Consider the following 14,872-nt stretch of genomic DNA (forward strand, 5'->3'; position numbering starts at 1 on the left):
GTGTGTGGCTAAGCTTACTCATCCCAAAGTTCCAAAAATATTAGGAGGCAAATGCATCATTACAGCATTAATATGGAAAATTATTGTATAAAATGATTAAAAGTGATTAAAGTCGGGAATGATAAATGATGATTCATGATAAAAATAACAATAAATAATAATAAATGTTCACTGTTGATTGTTGAGCGTGGCTATTGAGCTGAAACTTCTAACTAACCTCTAACCCTGTGTCATGGAGGTTATGAAAATCATTACACATCAGAAATGTAACTTGAAGGAGGTGTGTGTAATTTTGTGAACAACTCAAATCCTGACTCTCAAAACAAAGCCAGAAGCACAAACTTTCAGCATCAGGTAATCACAGAACACATGATATCTAACATATGAAATGGCATCTTTTATACACTTTATTTGACCACATTTCAGGATGAGGATGAAGGCTCTCAGCACTTCCATGTGCTGGTTTCCAAGCATATAGCAAACTTCTGAACAGTAATAAACTGGCTTTTTGAAAAACTATTCATTTACATTATCTGATCTTGAGAGGTTATTCCACAATTTAGTTTGAAACTAGAATAATTTTCAAGTAAGAGGCCAGTCCACTTTAATAGAGAATCTGGCAGCAACAATCTCATTGATTAGAGGGCAATTTCTGACTCCAACTGTGTCCAACTGGTCGGTTTAATACTTGAGACTTTGGTAGACTGAATCTGATTGGTTGGTGTTGGGATTCAGACTTTGATAGACTGAATCTGATTGGTTGGTGTTGGGGTTCAGACTTTGGTAGACTGAATCTGATTGGTTGGTGTTGGGGTTCAGACTGTGGTAGACCGAATCTGATTGGTTGGTGTTTGGGTTCATACTTTGATAGACTGAATCTGATTGGTTGGTGTTGGGGTTCAGACTTTGGTAGACTGAATCTGATTGGTTGGTGTTGGGGTTCAGACTTTGGTAGACTGAATCTGATTGGTTGGTGTTGGGGTTCAGACTTTGATAGACTGAATCTGATTGGCTGGTGTTGGGTTTCAGACTTTGGTAGACTGAATCTGATTGGTTGGTGTTGGGGTTCAGACTTTGGTAGACCGAATCTGATTGGTTGGTGTTGGGGTTCAGATTTTGGTAGACTGAATCTGATTGGTTGGTGTTGGGGTTCAGACTTTTATAGACCGAATCTGATTGGTTGGTCATTTGTCTTGACTGCAAATGAAGCACATTTGGGTCATTTTCATAATCTTCATTTGTCTGAAATTATAATAATAAAAAAGAGAAGTTTTAGAAGTTGTAAAAACTTGAAATGTTTTGTCAAATTAATTAATGGAGTAAATGAGTTGTTTTACTGTTAATTTGTACTCACCTCTCTGTAAGTTTGTGTCATTGTTTCTGGGCCTGCAGGAAGATGAGGAAACAAAAAGAACAAGTGTTACTTTAATCTTTATAAGTACAGACACCACATGTATGACTGAAACCCTTTTGACGTGAGTTTGACGTGTTATTGATTATATGACTATAACACTAACTGGCAGGAGAATCAGTCACGTAGCAGTCCAACATCATTTTCTATGGCAGGGGTGCCCACAATTTTTTGACTTGTGAGCTACTTTTAACATGAGCAGTCAAAGAGATCTACCTACACTAAAAATGCGAAACATATATTTATTTATATATATACTGCGTATACTTCAAATATATATATATACACACACACAATATATGTTCATGTACCTTGCATAACTGCATGAACCCTTATGGCACACTACAATTCAGTACATTTTTGGTCAATACCTTACTCTGATGACTTGCACTGAATAGAATCAGCCAGGTTTGCATAGTCCGGACAGTAGCTGCTGGTACCCAGCCTCAAGCAGGACTCCAAATGATGATCAGTCATTGTGGAACGGTATTTGTACTTAATAATCTTCATGTGGGAAAAGGCTGACTCACATAAATAAGTAGAGCCAACTAATGCAGTCAAGGAGGTTGCACATTTCCTCATGTTTGGGTACTTTTCCCCTGTGAGTAAGTTCCAAAACTGTCCATGAGCCCTGGACTTCAGCTGAATGTCAGTCTGTAGTTTCAAAATCTCATCCTCCACTTCAGACGAGTTCAGGTGAAACAGCGTTGCAATTTTCGATGCGAGTTGTCCCTGAATGGGTAGCACATGAATGTGGCGAATGCCTCCAATAAAGCAAAGTCTTGAAAGCGTCTGTCAAACTCTGACCGACAGCTGTCAATCTGCTCCGTGTAGCGTGCAGTGCGCACAATCCTTCCGCTGCGTCAAAGGTTTTGGAAGTTCCCAAAATCATGGCGCTGCAGCTTTGAGGACAGAAGTTGCATTTTCCGTTTAAAGGCATTAACTGCCTTTAATTTTTGTCTTTTCCTTGCAGCTCCAAATTAAGTTGGTCAGATCGGTTAAAAATGCTCGGTTAAAAAAACGTCCAGCAGCCACTGATCATCATTGAGCTGGGTGTATTCTGCATGTTTAACAGCAAAAAGAAACTCCCTTATCTCCGGACAGAGCTCTCGAAATCTCTGCAGGAATTTACCCCTACTAAGCCATCTCACATCAGTGTGTAGCAGGAGCTCAGAGTGGTCGCAGTCTGCCTTCTCCAGATGCGCACGGAACAGCTGTCTTTGAAGTGATCTAGCACGTATAGAACAGGCGATCTTTGTTGCCACATCCATGATCTCTTTCATGTTTAGCATTTTTGCGCATAAGGCTTGTTGGTGTATTATGCAGTGGTAGTTAAGGAAGTCAGGGAAAGCATCGTCTTCCCTGCACTTGGCAATGAATCCATTTGTGCTGCCAACCATTGACTGATATCAATTTGCACACTGGGAGCTGGGTTTTGTCAATGAAGTCTTTAAAAGACTGAAAAATGTCCTCTCCCCGCGATTTCGCTCGCTAGCCTTTAGCACTGGCGCGCTTGATCGCACACGCGTGGTGAGAGAAAAGATGAGATCTCAGACTGGCTGCCCTGTACATCAACTAACATCATTTATTATTATTATTATTTGGCGATCTACCCGCACTTCCTTTGCGATCGACATATTGGGCACCCCTGTTCTATGGTGTGTGTGTGTGTGTGTTTGTGTACTTTGCGTCCTGCGTCTCCTATGTAGAATCACAATGAGGAATATGACTCCAGTCAGAAGCAGCAGCAGAATTACAGACACAGTGATCACAGTGAAAGCTGGAAATCCTGGAAGAGAAATACGAGATCAGTCAGACGATCACATTAAACTACACACTGATCATTCAGAAAAACCTGATCATCATAGTCACATCATAGTCATGTAGTTAGACTGTGGGCGTGAGGTGCATGAAAGTATAATCACCTCTTTCAAGAGAAGTTGGCGTAGACATTGATGATGATGATGATGAAGATGATGATGTTGGTAAAGATGATGAATATATTGTTGGCACTGATGCTGAAACAGGGACACGTGGATCTAAAGCACAGAAACATATAGATAGTTTGGATGATAAAGGAGTCGTATGTAGATCCAGCATATGCCTGAAAGCAGTACAGGGCTCTTATGTATAAAAGTGTTGAGAGTAAAAATTTGGTGTTAAGTGACAAAATATTATAAGTAATGAGGACATTGAGAGGAACCAGACTCATAAGAGAACCCATCCACCTCTGGGTGTAGCCTGATAGTGGGATTCATTATGAGCATCCTGGTCTCTGTGAGTACAGCAGATGTTTTTCAGTAAGTCTACAGCTCGGGTTACTGTCTACATGAAGTTTTTACATGTTCTGTTCTGTGATTCCTCCGGGTTCTCTGGTTTTCTCCCACTTCCACAAACATGCTGAGAAGTGGAATGGCTGCACTACATTACTGTTAAGTGTCAATGAGGATGTGACTCTGTGAAGATGAATGAATTCATTTTCTTTTTCTGTTGATGAATAAATGCTTGAAGTAAGCAAATGTATTTCAATAAGAAGCAAAACCTCTCTTCCAATAGAGCAAGAATATAAAATACATTCTAAGATCAATCAAGCTGTCAGAATGGTCTGTAATTACAGAATAGCAGCTTTACTCATACAAACTCACCAGTAACTGTCAGGTCGATCTGTGTGAAATAAACCTTGTATCCATGATCAGATTTCCAGTCTGCTTCAGCTCCACACCAGTATTCACCAGAGTCCTGCTCAGTTACACTTCTAATACTCACAGTCAACATTTGTGTTTCTCCGTCATCATACAAGGAGAATTTCCCCTCATTTACATATTTTCTACTTTCTTTAACAGATGCTTTATAAGAACAAGCAGCACGTTGCAGCCCCGTCTTGCAGAGAAACTTGGAGTCACTCCTGAGGGATTCTGGGTATTTACAGCTGACAATCAAATCTCCTCCTACATGGACAGTCTTACTGATGGACTTCTCATAGGACAGATCTGCAAATCAAAACCAATCAGATCAGTTTATATGTGTATATGTGTCCTAGCTCTGATTAACAACACTTAGACAGTTATACAGTAAATTTACATATAAATCTGATGTTTCTTCTGATAAAACACATCATTAAATCTCCTCATCTTCTGTTACTTTCAGCTTCACTACAGTGTAGATCTCTATTTCATCAGACACAACAACAGCACATGCGTATGTTCCAGTGTCCTCCGTAATCAGCTCTCTGAAAAACACACTGAAGAATCCTGCACTTCTGTTGTCCTGAATTGAGAATCTGCCATCATGTGACCATTCACTGTGTAGTTTTGTTGTTATTGGATTAAAACACCACCGATGTGTTCCCATCTTACAGAAAGATTTGGGTTTGTCTTTATATTCATCCTGAAACCTGCACTTGATGTTTATTCCTCCCCCTGCATATGCACTCACTTCTCTAGAGACCGAGCCCCCTGTTAAAAGCAAGTTCAGATCATGGTTACAACGTACATAAGTAAGAAATAAAACACATGGGGGTGTGTTTTTAATGAAAATAATCACCATTGGAGCTAAGTATTTGGCAACAACACCACTAAGTGTTCTATTATTATTATTATTATTATTATTATTATTATTATTAAATTTATGAGATAAACAGTCGTTCCATCACCAGCCTCTTATTTTCTCCCCCAAAACAAAACAAACTCAAAATACATATGTACCAAATCCAGGGAGACTGATGCGAGTGCAGATGAGCGTTATTAAATAAACAACTAATAAATAACCAGAAGAAAGAAAAAGAACCAAGACCTAGCAAAACCAACCAAAATTAAGACAAGGCTATGACAGGGGAAAACATAAACGCCAAGCAACTAAGGAGAGAAAACACAGAACTTAAACAGAGAAACTAATCAGGAGAAATACACCTGAGGTGAGCACAAACACAGGAACTAAAACTAAATAAGAAGTTCAAAAACACGCGTGCCCTCTGGGGAGATTGTCCATGGTGGACCTGACATCATAATGCAGCTCGTCATGTTACTGAAAAAGTGAACAGTTCAATCTGCTCTGTTTAACTGTTGAATAAACATTCATTAAACATTCAGGCTTTCTAAAAAAAAAAAAAAACTAACCATATCAAGGAAAATATATTTTTGTTATTAAATAATGTGTTTTCACATCTATTAATGTGGTACATTATGTGGTAAAAGTCCCTGTGAAGTAGCTGTTACTATAGAAACAATAATGTATTAGATTGAGCACATTCGCATAAACCTGAGATTTTCAGTCAGCACTAATGTCAGAGCTGCTGTTATAGAAAATGAATCAACACCAATCAGTACTGAACATTCAACACCACTGTAATATAATTATAAATAAGCATTATATAGCATATAGAAAATCCTACTGTTTGTACTTTCAGTGTAGATAATGCTAATGATGCTAAATGTTCAGGAAGATAAACAGAAGGCAGCGGTGGGAGACTCACCTTCCTTTACCTTCAGTTTCACCGGTGTGTAAATGTCTTTTCCCCTGGGTAAATCAACTCTACAGTAGTACGTCCCAGTGTCCTCTACAGTGAGCTCTCTGATCATCACACTGAACACTGCTGATTTGGTGTCATCAAACAGTGAGAATCTTCCTGAATTTATCCACTCGATTTTAGCTCCTGACTTTATTTGGTCAGAACAGTATGTCCATGAACGCTTACAGAAATATTTTTGGTTTTCTCTGTATTCTGTATGATACTTGCACTTGATAAGGACTCGTCCTCCTGAATATCCTGTTACTTCCTTGGAGGCTCCTCCATCTAACAAAACACCAAACATCCATCTGAGCAAAACCTTACTTCATGTAACACTGCTGCTGATAGTGAGGATTATTCTGAAGTGCATTTCTTTACCTGAGATCAGACAGAGGGTGAAGATGAGGAGGATCTTCATCCTGAGTTCACACTCCCAGATCTCCACACCAACTCCACTTCAGAAAGATATTAAAGCTCCTGTTCTTTCAAAGGCTCGCTTAAAAGTCTGTCACAATCTCTGACCCACCCAGATTTTTGTCTTAAAAAGAAAGTGAAACAACGTCCACTTCCCCTGACTCTTTTTCCATTGCCCCTTCTGAACCAGCTTCCAGAAGAAGTAAGATGTGGACAAACGCTGGTCACATTTAAAACCAGACTGAAAACACATCTATTTAGCCTTGCATTTACTGACTGAACACTATGCTGCACTTTACTGATTGATCTATATCATTTCAGTTTTTCCCCTCTTTACCCATAATTTTTTAAAATTCTTTTTTATCACTTGCTCATTTTAATTCATTTTTCAAGTTTTTATTTCTTACTTTTATTTTTTGTTCTTATATATTTTTTAATGCCTTGTATTTTCTACATAATTTTTATGTAAAGCACTTTGAATTACCATTGTGTATGAACTGTGCAATATAAATAAACTTGCCTTGCCGTGTCTCTGTGAGGAAACTGTTCACACCAAACATATGTGTGAAGTGTGTGAGCAAAATGCAGCAGAGACACTTTCAAATGGATTCAAACTGTCACGCTTGACTTTGTAAATTTGTGAGTGTGTGTTCATTTGTGTCGACTCGTGTCCGAGGTGAAAGAGACAGCACAGTTTCAGATTTCAATAATTTCAACAATTCCAGATTTAGCTCGACGAGGCGACCTTCCATGCCAAGTTCCTGTCTGAGGTTGCTGATAAGGACAACCAAGTTCTGCCCACACCCAAGTCTTCTGACACAGAAAACCAAGTTCTGCTCAAACCCGAGTTTTCTCACACAGAAAACCAAGTTCTGCTCAAACCCGAGTTTTCTGACACAGAAAACCAAGTTCTGCTCAAACCCGAGTCTTCTGACACGGAAAAGCAAGTTCATCCAGCAGAGTCAATGGAGCATGACGCTACGATTTCCTGCTCTGCTGAGGACGCCTCTCTGCCTTCCTGCTCAACTGAGGACGCCGCTCAGTCTCCCAGTTCAGCTGAAAACATTTTGGGCCAGGACCGGCAGGGGAGAAGAGTGTGCTCTTGGGAGGGGGTCTGTCACGACTCCCCTCCCCCCAGCGCTGTAGCGTGCAGCGTGCACGGAGACCTGAACTGCAAGCTCGTTGTGCAAGCTCGAAGCGCGAGCTCGATGCGTTTGCACACTTTACGATTACGTTTGTCATTTAAACCCCTCGTGTCTTTTTGAACTTCGTATTGAGTGTTATAACCGTACCAAGTGTTTGTACCCTGTTCTTGTTTCTCGTTCTCAAGTCTAGCCTTGCCCAGTTTATACCTGTTTGACAATCGCCTGACTCATTGCCTCTTTCTTGACCTCACTATTGTCTCATGATTTGGATTTGTCTGCCTGTCTCTCTTTATTAAAAGCTCTTTTCAGGAATTGCATCCGTCCCATCCTTCATTACGTGGAAAACATATTAGTTGTTCATCTAGTTTTTTTTTTTTGTTTTTTTTTTTTTGTTTTTTTTTTTGCGACTGCAACAAATTAGTTTACATACTCCTTGCAGAATCTGCAAAATGTAATTTTTTTTAATAAGACGGATTATAAAAATTATATGAATAAGCTATTTCACATAACAGATGTTTACATTATAGTCCACAAGACACAATAATAACTGAATTTACATAAATGAACCAGATCAAAAGTTTACACACGCTCGATTATTAACACTGCGTGTCGTTACCTGGATGGTGAACCATATAATGTTTTGTGAGAGTTGTTCACGAGTCCCTTGTTTGTCCTGAGCAGTTAAACCGCCCACCGTTCTTCAGATAAAATCCTCCAGGTCCTGCACATTCTTTACTTTTCCAGCATCTTCTGCATATTTGACCCTCTTTCTAACAGCGGCTATATGATGCCGAGATCCATCTTTTCACACTGAGGAGGACTGAGGGACTCGTACACGATTATTACAAAAGGTGCAAACGTTCACTGATGCTCAAGAAGGCAACACGATACATTAAGAGACCGGGGGGTGGGGGGTGTAAGTTTTTTTTTTTGTTTTTGTTTTTTTTTTTATGTATGCATTTTTTCTTATTTTTCTTATTTTTTTAATTTATATGATTAACATTTTCTAGATTGAAGTCGTATGTACACCCATGACCTCAACTGTGTAACAGAGTAGATTTAATGTGCTGTGTTCCAGTGTGTAGTCCAGAATACTTTACTAATAAATACATTAATTAATTAATAAAACAATGTTGAAATGAAAAATCTCAGTCGTAGTCGGATCCAAGTCGTATAGATCTTATTCTTAGTCGCTGTCCACAGCACAGATTGTCTCAGAGCAGATTTGCAGATGCTTTTAACCCCTCAGTGAGCAAGTGGAAGGAGGAATTCCCCATGAGACTGAGCAGAGGAAGATGAGAAGATGAAGTCCCCTGTTGAGTCCTGGCTCCAGCTCCAGAGTTTTCTTCTTGCATTTTTTTCCTCAAGTTTCCACTCCACTGGCTTGCTCGCTCATAATGCGCCTCATTTATCAATATTTTTAGTAACTGATTGTTAGGAGATTTTTATGCATTATCTATGTTACAAAGTATATTATGTTCCTAAGTCTTATTTAATGTTATATTAATGTGTTTGTTTGTATTTATTTATTTGACTATTTTTTTTAATTGATTTAATTCTTTTTAAACATATTTTTGCTTAGAGTTTTAGTGGCAGTAGCTATAATACAGGGTCCAGACTCGTGTTTGTGTACATCTAAAGGGCCATAATTGTGGAGTTTTTGTTGGGGATTTATTGCATTAATGATGAATAAACAACAATTCAATGCCTATTTATTAAAAATGTACAAAATCACATATTAAAAATATATATTTCTTCTTTATGTTGAAGAGTGTTTGTTTTGTGCTATGGGATGTTATTTTATCACTTATTTTATACTGTTTCTATTTGTGATTTTATTACCTTGACTCATGCCATTTAATTTTTTTTAATAGTATTTAATATACTATTTAAATGTATAGTGTATAAATTTATTTTTCTTCTTCTTCTTCTTCTCCTCCTACTCATTATTATTATTATTATTATTATTATTATTATTATTATTATTATTATTATTATTATTTTCTAATTACTTTTTGTGTATTAGTAGTAGTAACTCCCTTCTACCACAAGATGGCAGCACTTCAGCTCTTAAAATAAATAAACACTGTGTCGCTTTATGGGAGAACGAAATCATATTTCAAATACAAAACAGAATTTTTAATCATATAAACTATTTAAATCTCTGTATTATTATATTTATTATAATGTATTGACCTCTTTATTACTTGGAGATTTTTTCTTTCGTTCCCAACCAGCGTAAATCTTTTTATCCCACCCGTAAGCAACAAACGCTGCCTCCTGCGTTACGATTGGTTAGTTATTTTCCCGCCTCCTTTCTGTGATTGGTTAATATTTCAGCCGCTCATGAAGTATTACGTCACATGCAGTTTGGTAAAACTGAATTAATTTACAACAGAGAATAATCTCAAGTAAGTATACATTAAGTAAGTAATAAAACTTAATTTAAGATAGGAAAATAATCAACAACAGGATTAAACGGAGTGACTCTTACCACCTTGAAGCTGATTCTTTTGCTATAACAGCACTTCCTGAAGTGTTTTATTCCTCTTGTACCACAGAAGTTGGCCAAATTTATTTATTAAAGAACAGCACGTCGTACGGTTTATCCATTTATAGCTACATTTAATGTACTAAAACAATTTACTTACTGTTATCGCTTCTGTTATAACACCTACAAACGGCTCGTCATGTAATCAAGCAAGACACCATGAAGTGTAAACTCTTCTGCAAACTGAAACTGGAGACTCCTTCTATAAATGATAAATAAACAACTCCTTACACATAATTTCACCATATCAATGAGAATCACATTTTTAATCTGTTTATGTGACGAGTCCTCTATACAATCCCCTCTGTCAGGTGTTCCTATAGAAACAAGACGGTAGTAGAATGAGCACATTAACATGAAGCTGAAGAATCGTACTTTTATGACGTGGTTTTGGTGTAATGTTGAATTTAATAAGTACTGACAAATGGTAGAAACAAACAGCGAAGCTTTCTGTATAAAATTCCTTGTTTGTAAGTTGTTTCTATAGAATTCTTGCTTCCAGAGTGAATTCTCGAATCTGGTTGGTTATAAGAAATTAATCAACACCTTCTAACCAATCAGATTCGAGAACTCTACAAAGCTGTACACTTTTTTCTTTTTAAGTATAACCATGTAAACTCTCAGTTGACTGAAAGGGCAGGTCTCCATGCATTAGCTCATAAAGGATTTTGCCCAGAGTCAAGACAGTAGCAGGTTGAGGAAAGTGCTCAAGGGACATAGCACATACTGCCTGAGTGTACAAGAACGAGCAACAACCATCAGCACCATCACAAACCTGGTTCTCCACTGCATTCTCTTACGTTCTATCCCATAGTATTATGGACTTACCTGGGCATTCCCTGCAAGGGGTGTCCTTAAGCAAAAAGCCACTGCCGAAATCTATCAACTTAATTTGTAGCGTCTCTGTGTTGATGAGGACATTCGCAGTCTTGATGTCAGTATGATAAACTCCACAGTCATAGCAGTGAAGAGCAGCCTTAACCAACTGTAGCATGATGTCTCGAGCAAGGGGTTCAGACAGTTTACCATTGTGAAGAGTATCACAGAATTGTTGGAGGTCCATGCAGGGACTGGGTCGCTCCAGGATCAAGACAAAGAAATCGGGTATCTCAAACCATTCCAGCAGCACCAGCACATTCGGATTGGGAATCGGCTTGGACAATATCTGCATCAATAACACCTCTGTAGGGAGCGATGTGTTGTCGGGCTAAAATTAGAACAGACATAGTTAGCATGAGGTCAGAGTAAATACACTGAATCTATAAATAGCCGAGATAGAAAGGTTTCAGCAATCTTTCATTTATATATATATATATATATATATATATATATATATATATATATATATATATATATATATATATATTCTAAATTATAGCTTATAAAATGTGAATTTGGAAAATGATTGGGAGAAGAATTGCTGTGGTCTAAATGAGCAGGTTTGAGCAAATGGACACACAATTGTAGTTAATATCTGGTCTATAACGTGGTTGTTATTTGCACTGTACTGATTCTCTGAATCGCAGACTTAAAATACTTACAGTGGTCATCATTCCATGGTACTCATCTCTGATGATAAATTTAACAGCAACCTGCGGACATATACAAAAAAAAATGATAAGTTCTAAAAAAAAAAAAAACGCTCATTTTGCTAGATTGTATTATTAATACAATCCTACACTCACTATATTAACTGTCAGCAAATTGAGGCTTTAAGGAAACTTTCCTTTTTCAGTCCAGTCCTGCATTAAAAACTGGAATGCAAAAAAAACATTCATTAATCAAACAATCATACAGTTTCAATCAAAATGATTCAACCCCACTGCAAATCAGGCTTGTTGTTGAAATGTACAGACTTTCAGCTGTTTGCGATGAACAAATGAAACAACAGCAGTTGAAATACTTCAAATCAATGGCCTCCAGTTCAGTAATATTCTTGGGTTTTTCATGCTGCAACCATCTTCTTCAAATCCCACCGGAGATTTTCCATGGAGTTCATGTTAGATGACTGTGATGGCGCTGTAGAATTTTCCAGGACTTCTAAACTAAGGAGAGTTTCCCTTTAAAAAGAGAAAAGAGCAGCAACAGAAGAAACAGAAATTAAGAAACTCTAAGCAAAATACCTAAGCTTAAAACTTTCTTTTAAAAAATATATAGAACTCCTAGACTTTGATAAACAATAATGAGGCTAATTTTATTACATCAACTACAATATCAACTACAATATATTTAGCTAGGCTGAATGAAATAATAATAATAATAATAATAATAATAATAATAATAATAAGATTGCTCATTTGATTTACCAGTTGATGGAATTTAACTGGCATATAATTGAGGCCCCAAGGAATGCATTATCCCCGGGCCCGCAAAGGCTTAATGCAGCACTGATCATATAGCATTAATAATTTGTCCAAAAAGACAGATTTGTAAGTTACATAATACTGCATTTAATTAATTAATTAATACAACAGAATGGTGTTGAAAGGCCTTTCACAGTTTTCTTCATAGTTTTCCACCTTAAAATGTATTTCTACACAATCAACAAATTAGATTTTCTTTCATAATGTCGTGTCATTATTTGATTTATTTATTTTTTTTAATTAGTGCAAAAGAGCATCAGGGCTGTGTGTGTGTGTGCGTGCGTGTGTGTGTGTGTGTGTGTGTGTGTGTGTGTGTGTGTGTGTGTGTGTGTGTGTGCTTGGATGCAAGTTTTCATTCCAACCCAACACCTGATTCCACCTGCTTAATCAGCTTAATCATGTTAACTACTAGTAAGATGGATAGTAAGGTCATTAACACAAAGGTCAATAATAATGTAACAGGGCTGACTAACATTATGGTAGCTACTTGTGTTGCAAAATAAATCCTCACCCACTGAGTCATGTCGCTTGAGTAAGTGATCTCCTCAACTGCAATAATTGACATACAAAGCAGAGTTGTTGTTATTAGCAGTTGCCAGCTAGCAATCTTGCTTTCCTAAACATACTATTATCTAGTGAGCATTGCTACCATTCCACTCCAACCCAAATATATACCACAAGCATTGCAGTCTTTAAAATTTGGTGTCCATCACCAAGATATATAATCAGGACGTTTTAAAGCAAATCTTGCTACAGAGCCCGCTGTGTCATCACTGTAAGACTCAAGTAGACATGTTTACAATAGCTGTATCGATGGTTAAAGTTTGCATTTTGGATGGAGTGTCCCTTTAATGTAATGTGTGTAAGAAATTACAGAATGTCAGCTTTACTCAGACAAACTCACCAGTAACTGTCAGGTCGACCTGTGTGAAATAAACCTTGTATCCATGATCAGATGTCCAGGATGCTTCAGCTCCACACCAGTATTCACCAGAGTCCTGCTCAGTTACATTTCTAATATTCACAGTCAACATTTGTGTTTCTCCGTCATCATACAGGAAGAATTTCCCCTCATTTACATATTTTCTACTTTCTTTAACAGATTTGAATCTTCTTTTATATATATACAGTATCTCACAAAAGTGAGTACACCCCTCACATTTTTGTAAATATTTGATGATATCTTTTCATGTGACAACACTGAAGAAATGACACTTTGCTACAGTGTAAAGTAGTGAGTGTACAGCTTGTGTAACAGTGTAAATTTGCTGTCCCCTCAAAATAACTCAACACACAGCCATTAATGTCTAAACCGCTGGCAACAAAAGTGAGTACACCCCTAAGTGAAAATGTCCAAATTGGGCCCAATTAGCAATTTTCCCTCTCCGGTGTCATGTGACTTGTTAGTGTTACGAGGTCTCAGGTGTGAATGGGGAGCAGGTGTGTTAAATTTGGTGTCATCGCTCTCACACTCCCTCATACTGGTCACTGGAAGTTCAACATGGCACCTCATGGCAAAGAACTCTCTGAGGATCTGAAAAAAAGAATTGTTGCTCTACATAATGATGGCCTAGGCTGTAAGTAGATTGCCAAGACCCTGACACTGAGCTGCAGCACGGTGGCCAAGACCATACAGCGGTTTAACAGGACAGGTTCCACTCAGAACAGGCCTCGCCATGGTCGACCAAAGAAGTTGAGTGCACATGCTCAGCGTCATATCCAGAGGTTGTCTTTGGGAAATAGACGTATGAGTGCTGCCAGCATTGCTGCAGAGGTTGAAGGGGTGGAAAGTGTGTCTTGTCTACAGTCAAGCATGGTGGTGGGAGTGTCATGGTCTGGGGCTGCATGAGTGCTGCCGGCACTGGGGAGCTACAGTTCATTGAGGGAACCATGAATGCCAACATGTACTGTGACGTACTGATGCAGAGCATGATCCCCTCCCTTCAGAGACTGGGCCGCAGGGCAGTATTCCAGCATGATAACGACCCCAGACACACCTCCAAGACAACCACTGCCTTGCTAAAGAAGCTGAGGGTGAAGGTGATGGACTGGCCAAGCATGTCTCCAGACCTAAACCCTCTTGAGCATCTGTGGGGCATCCTCAAACGGAAGGTGGAGGAGCACAAGGTCTCTAACATCCACCAGCTCCGTGATGTCGTCATGGAGGAGTGGAAGAGGACTCCAGTGGCAACCTGTGAAGCTCTGGTGAACTCCATGCCCAAGAGGGTTAAGGCAGTGCTGGAAAATAATGGTGGCCACACAAAATATATATATATATATATATATATATATATATATATATATATATATATATATATATATATATATATATACAGTATAACTATTATAACTTGGCCTGAGGGTGCACTATTCCAACTTTCCAACTACAAGGCTGCTTTGTAAAGACTGAATGGGATTTGTTCAAGGACTTGGCAGAATATACACAAACTGATGTGTTTTACATTGCCTGACTCATTTCTG

General features: G+C 38.2%; 1 protein-coding gene across 1 annotated transcript; it reads right to left on the bottom strand.

Moving 5' to 3' along the window:
- Nucleotides 1-370: 370 nt before the first annotated feature.
- LOC128614846 (polymeric immunoglobulin receptor-like) lies at nt 371-8,164 on the bottom strand. The gene is made up of 6 exons (XM_053636482.1): nt 5,883-8,164; nt 4,057-4,401; nt 3,337-3,450; nt 3,096-3,200; nt 1,355-1,386; nt 371-1,242 (listed from the first exon to the last, which is right to left on the bottom strand). Exons 1-6 carry the CDS (start codon nt 6,220-6,222, stop codon nt 682-684), a joined length of 1,497 nt encoding a protein of 498 aa, XP_053492457.1. The 5' UTR covers nt 6,223-8,164; the 3' UTR covers nt 371-681.
- Between the last annotated feature and the right edge of the window lie 6,708 nt (nt 8,165-14,872).

Source organism: Ictalurus furcatus, chromosome 11 (genome assembly GCF_023375685.1).
Source record: "Ictalurus furcatus strain D&B chromosome 11, Billie_1.0, whole genome shotgun sequence".
Lineage (NCBI taxonomy): Eukaryota > Metazoa > Chordata > Actinopteri > Siluriformes > Ictaluridae > Ictalurus > Ictalurus furcatus.

Excerpts from the sequence above, each read along its gene's own strand:
- LOC128614846 (XM_053636482.1), bottom strand. The coding sequence starts at position 6,222 with ATGTTTGGTGTTTTGTTAGATGGAGGAGCCTCCAAGGAAGTAACAGGA. Across the intron at positions 3,201-3,336 it reads GCCAACTTCTCTTGAAAGAG|GATTTCCAGCTTTCACTGTG; the intron begins GTGATTATACTT and ends TTTCTCTTCCAG. Across the intron at positions 1,387-3,095 it reads TAGGAGACGCAGGACGCAAA|GCCCAGAAACAATGACACAA; the intron begins GTACACAAACAC and ends ATCTTCCTGCAG.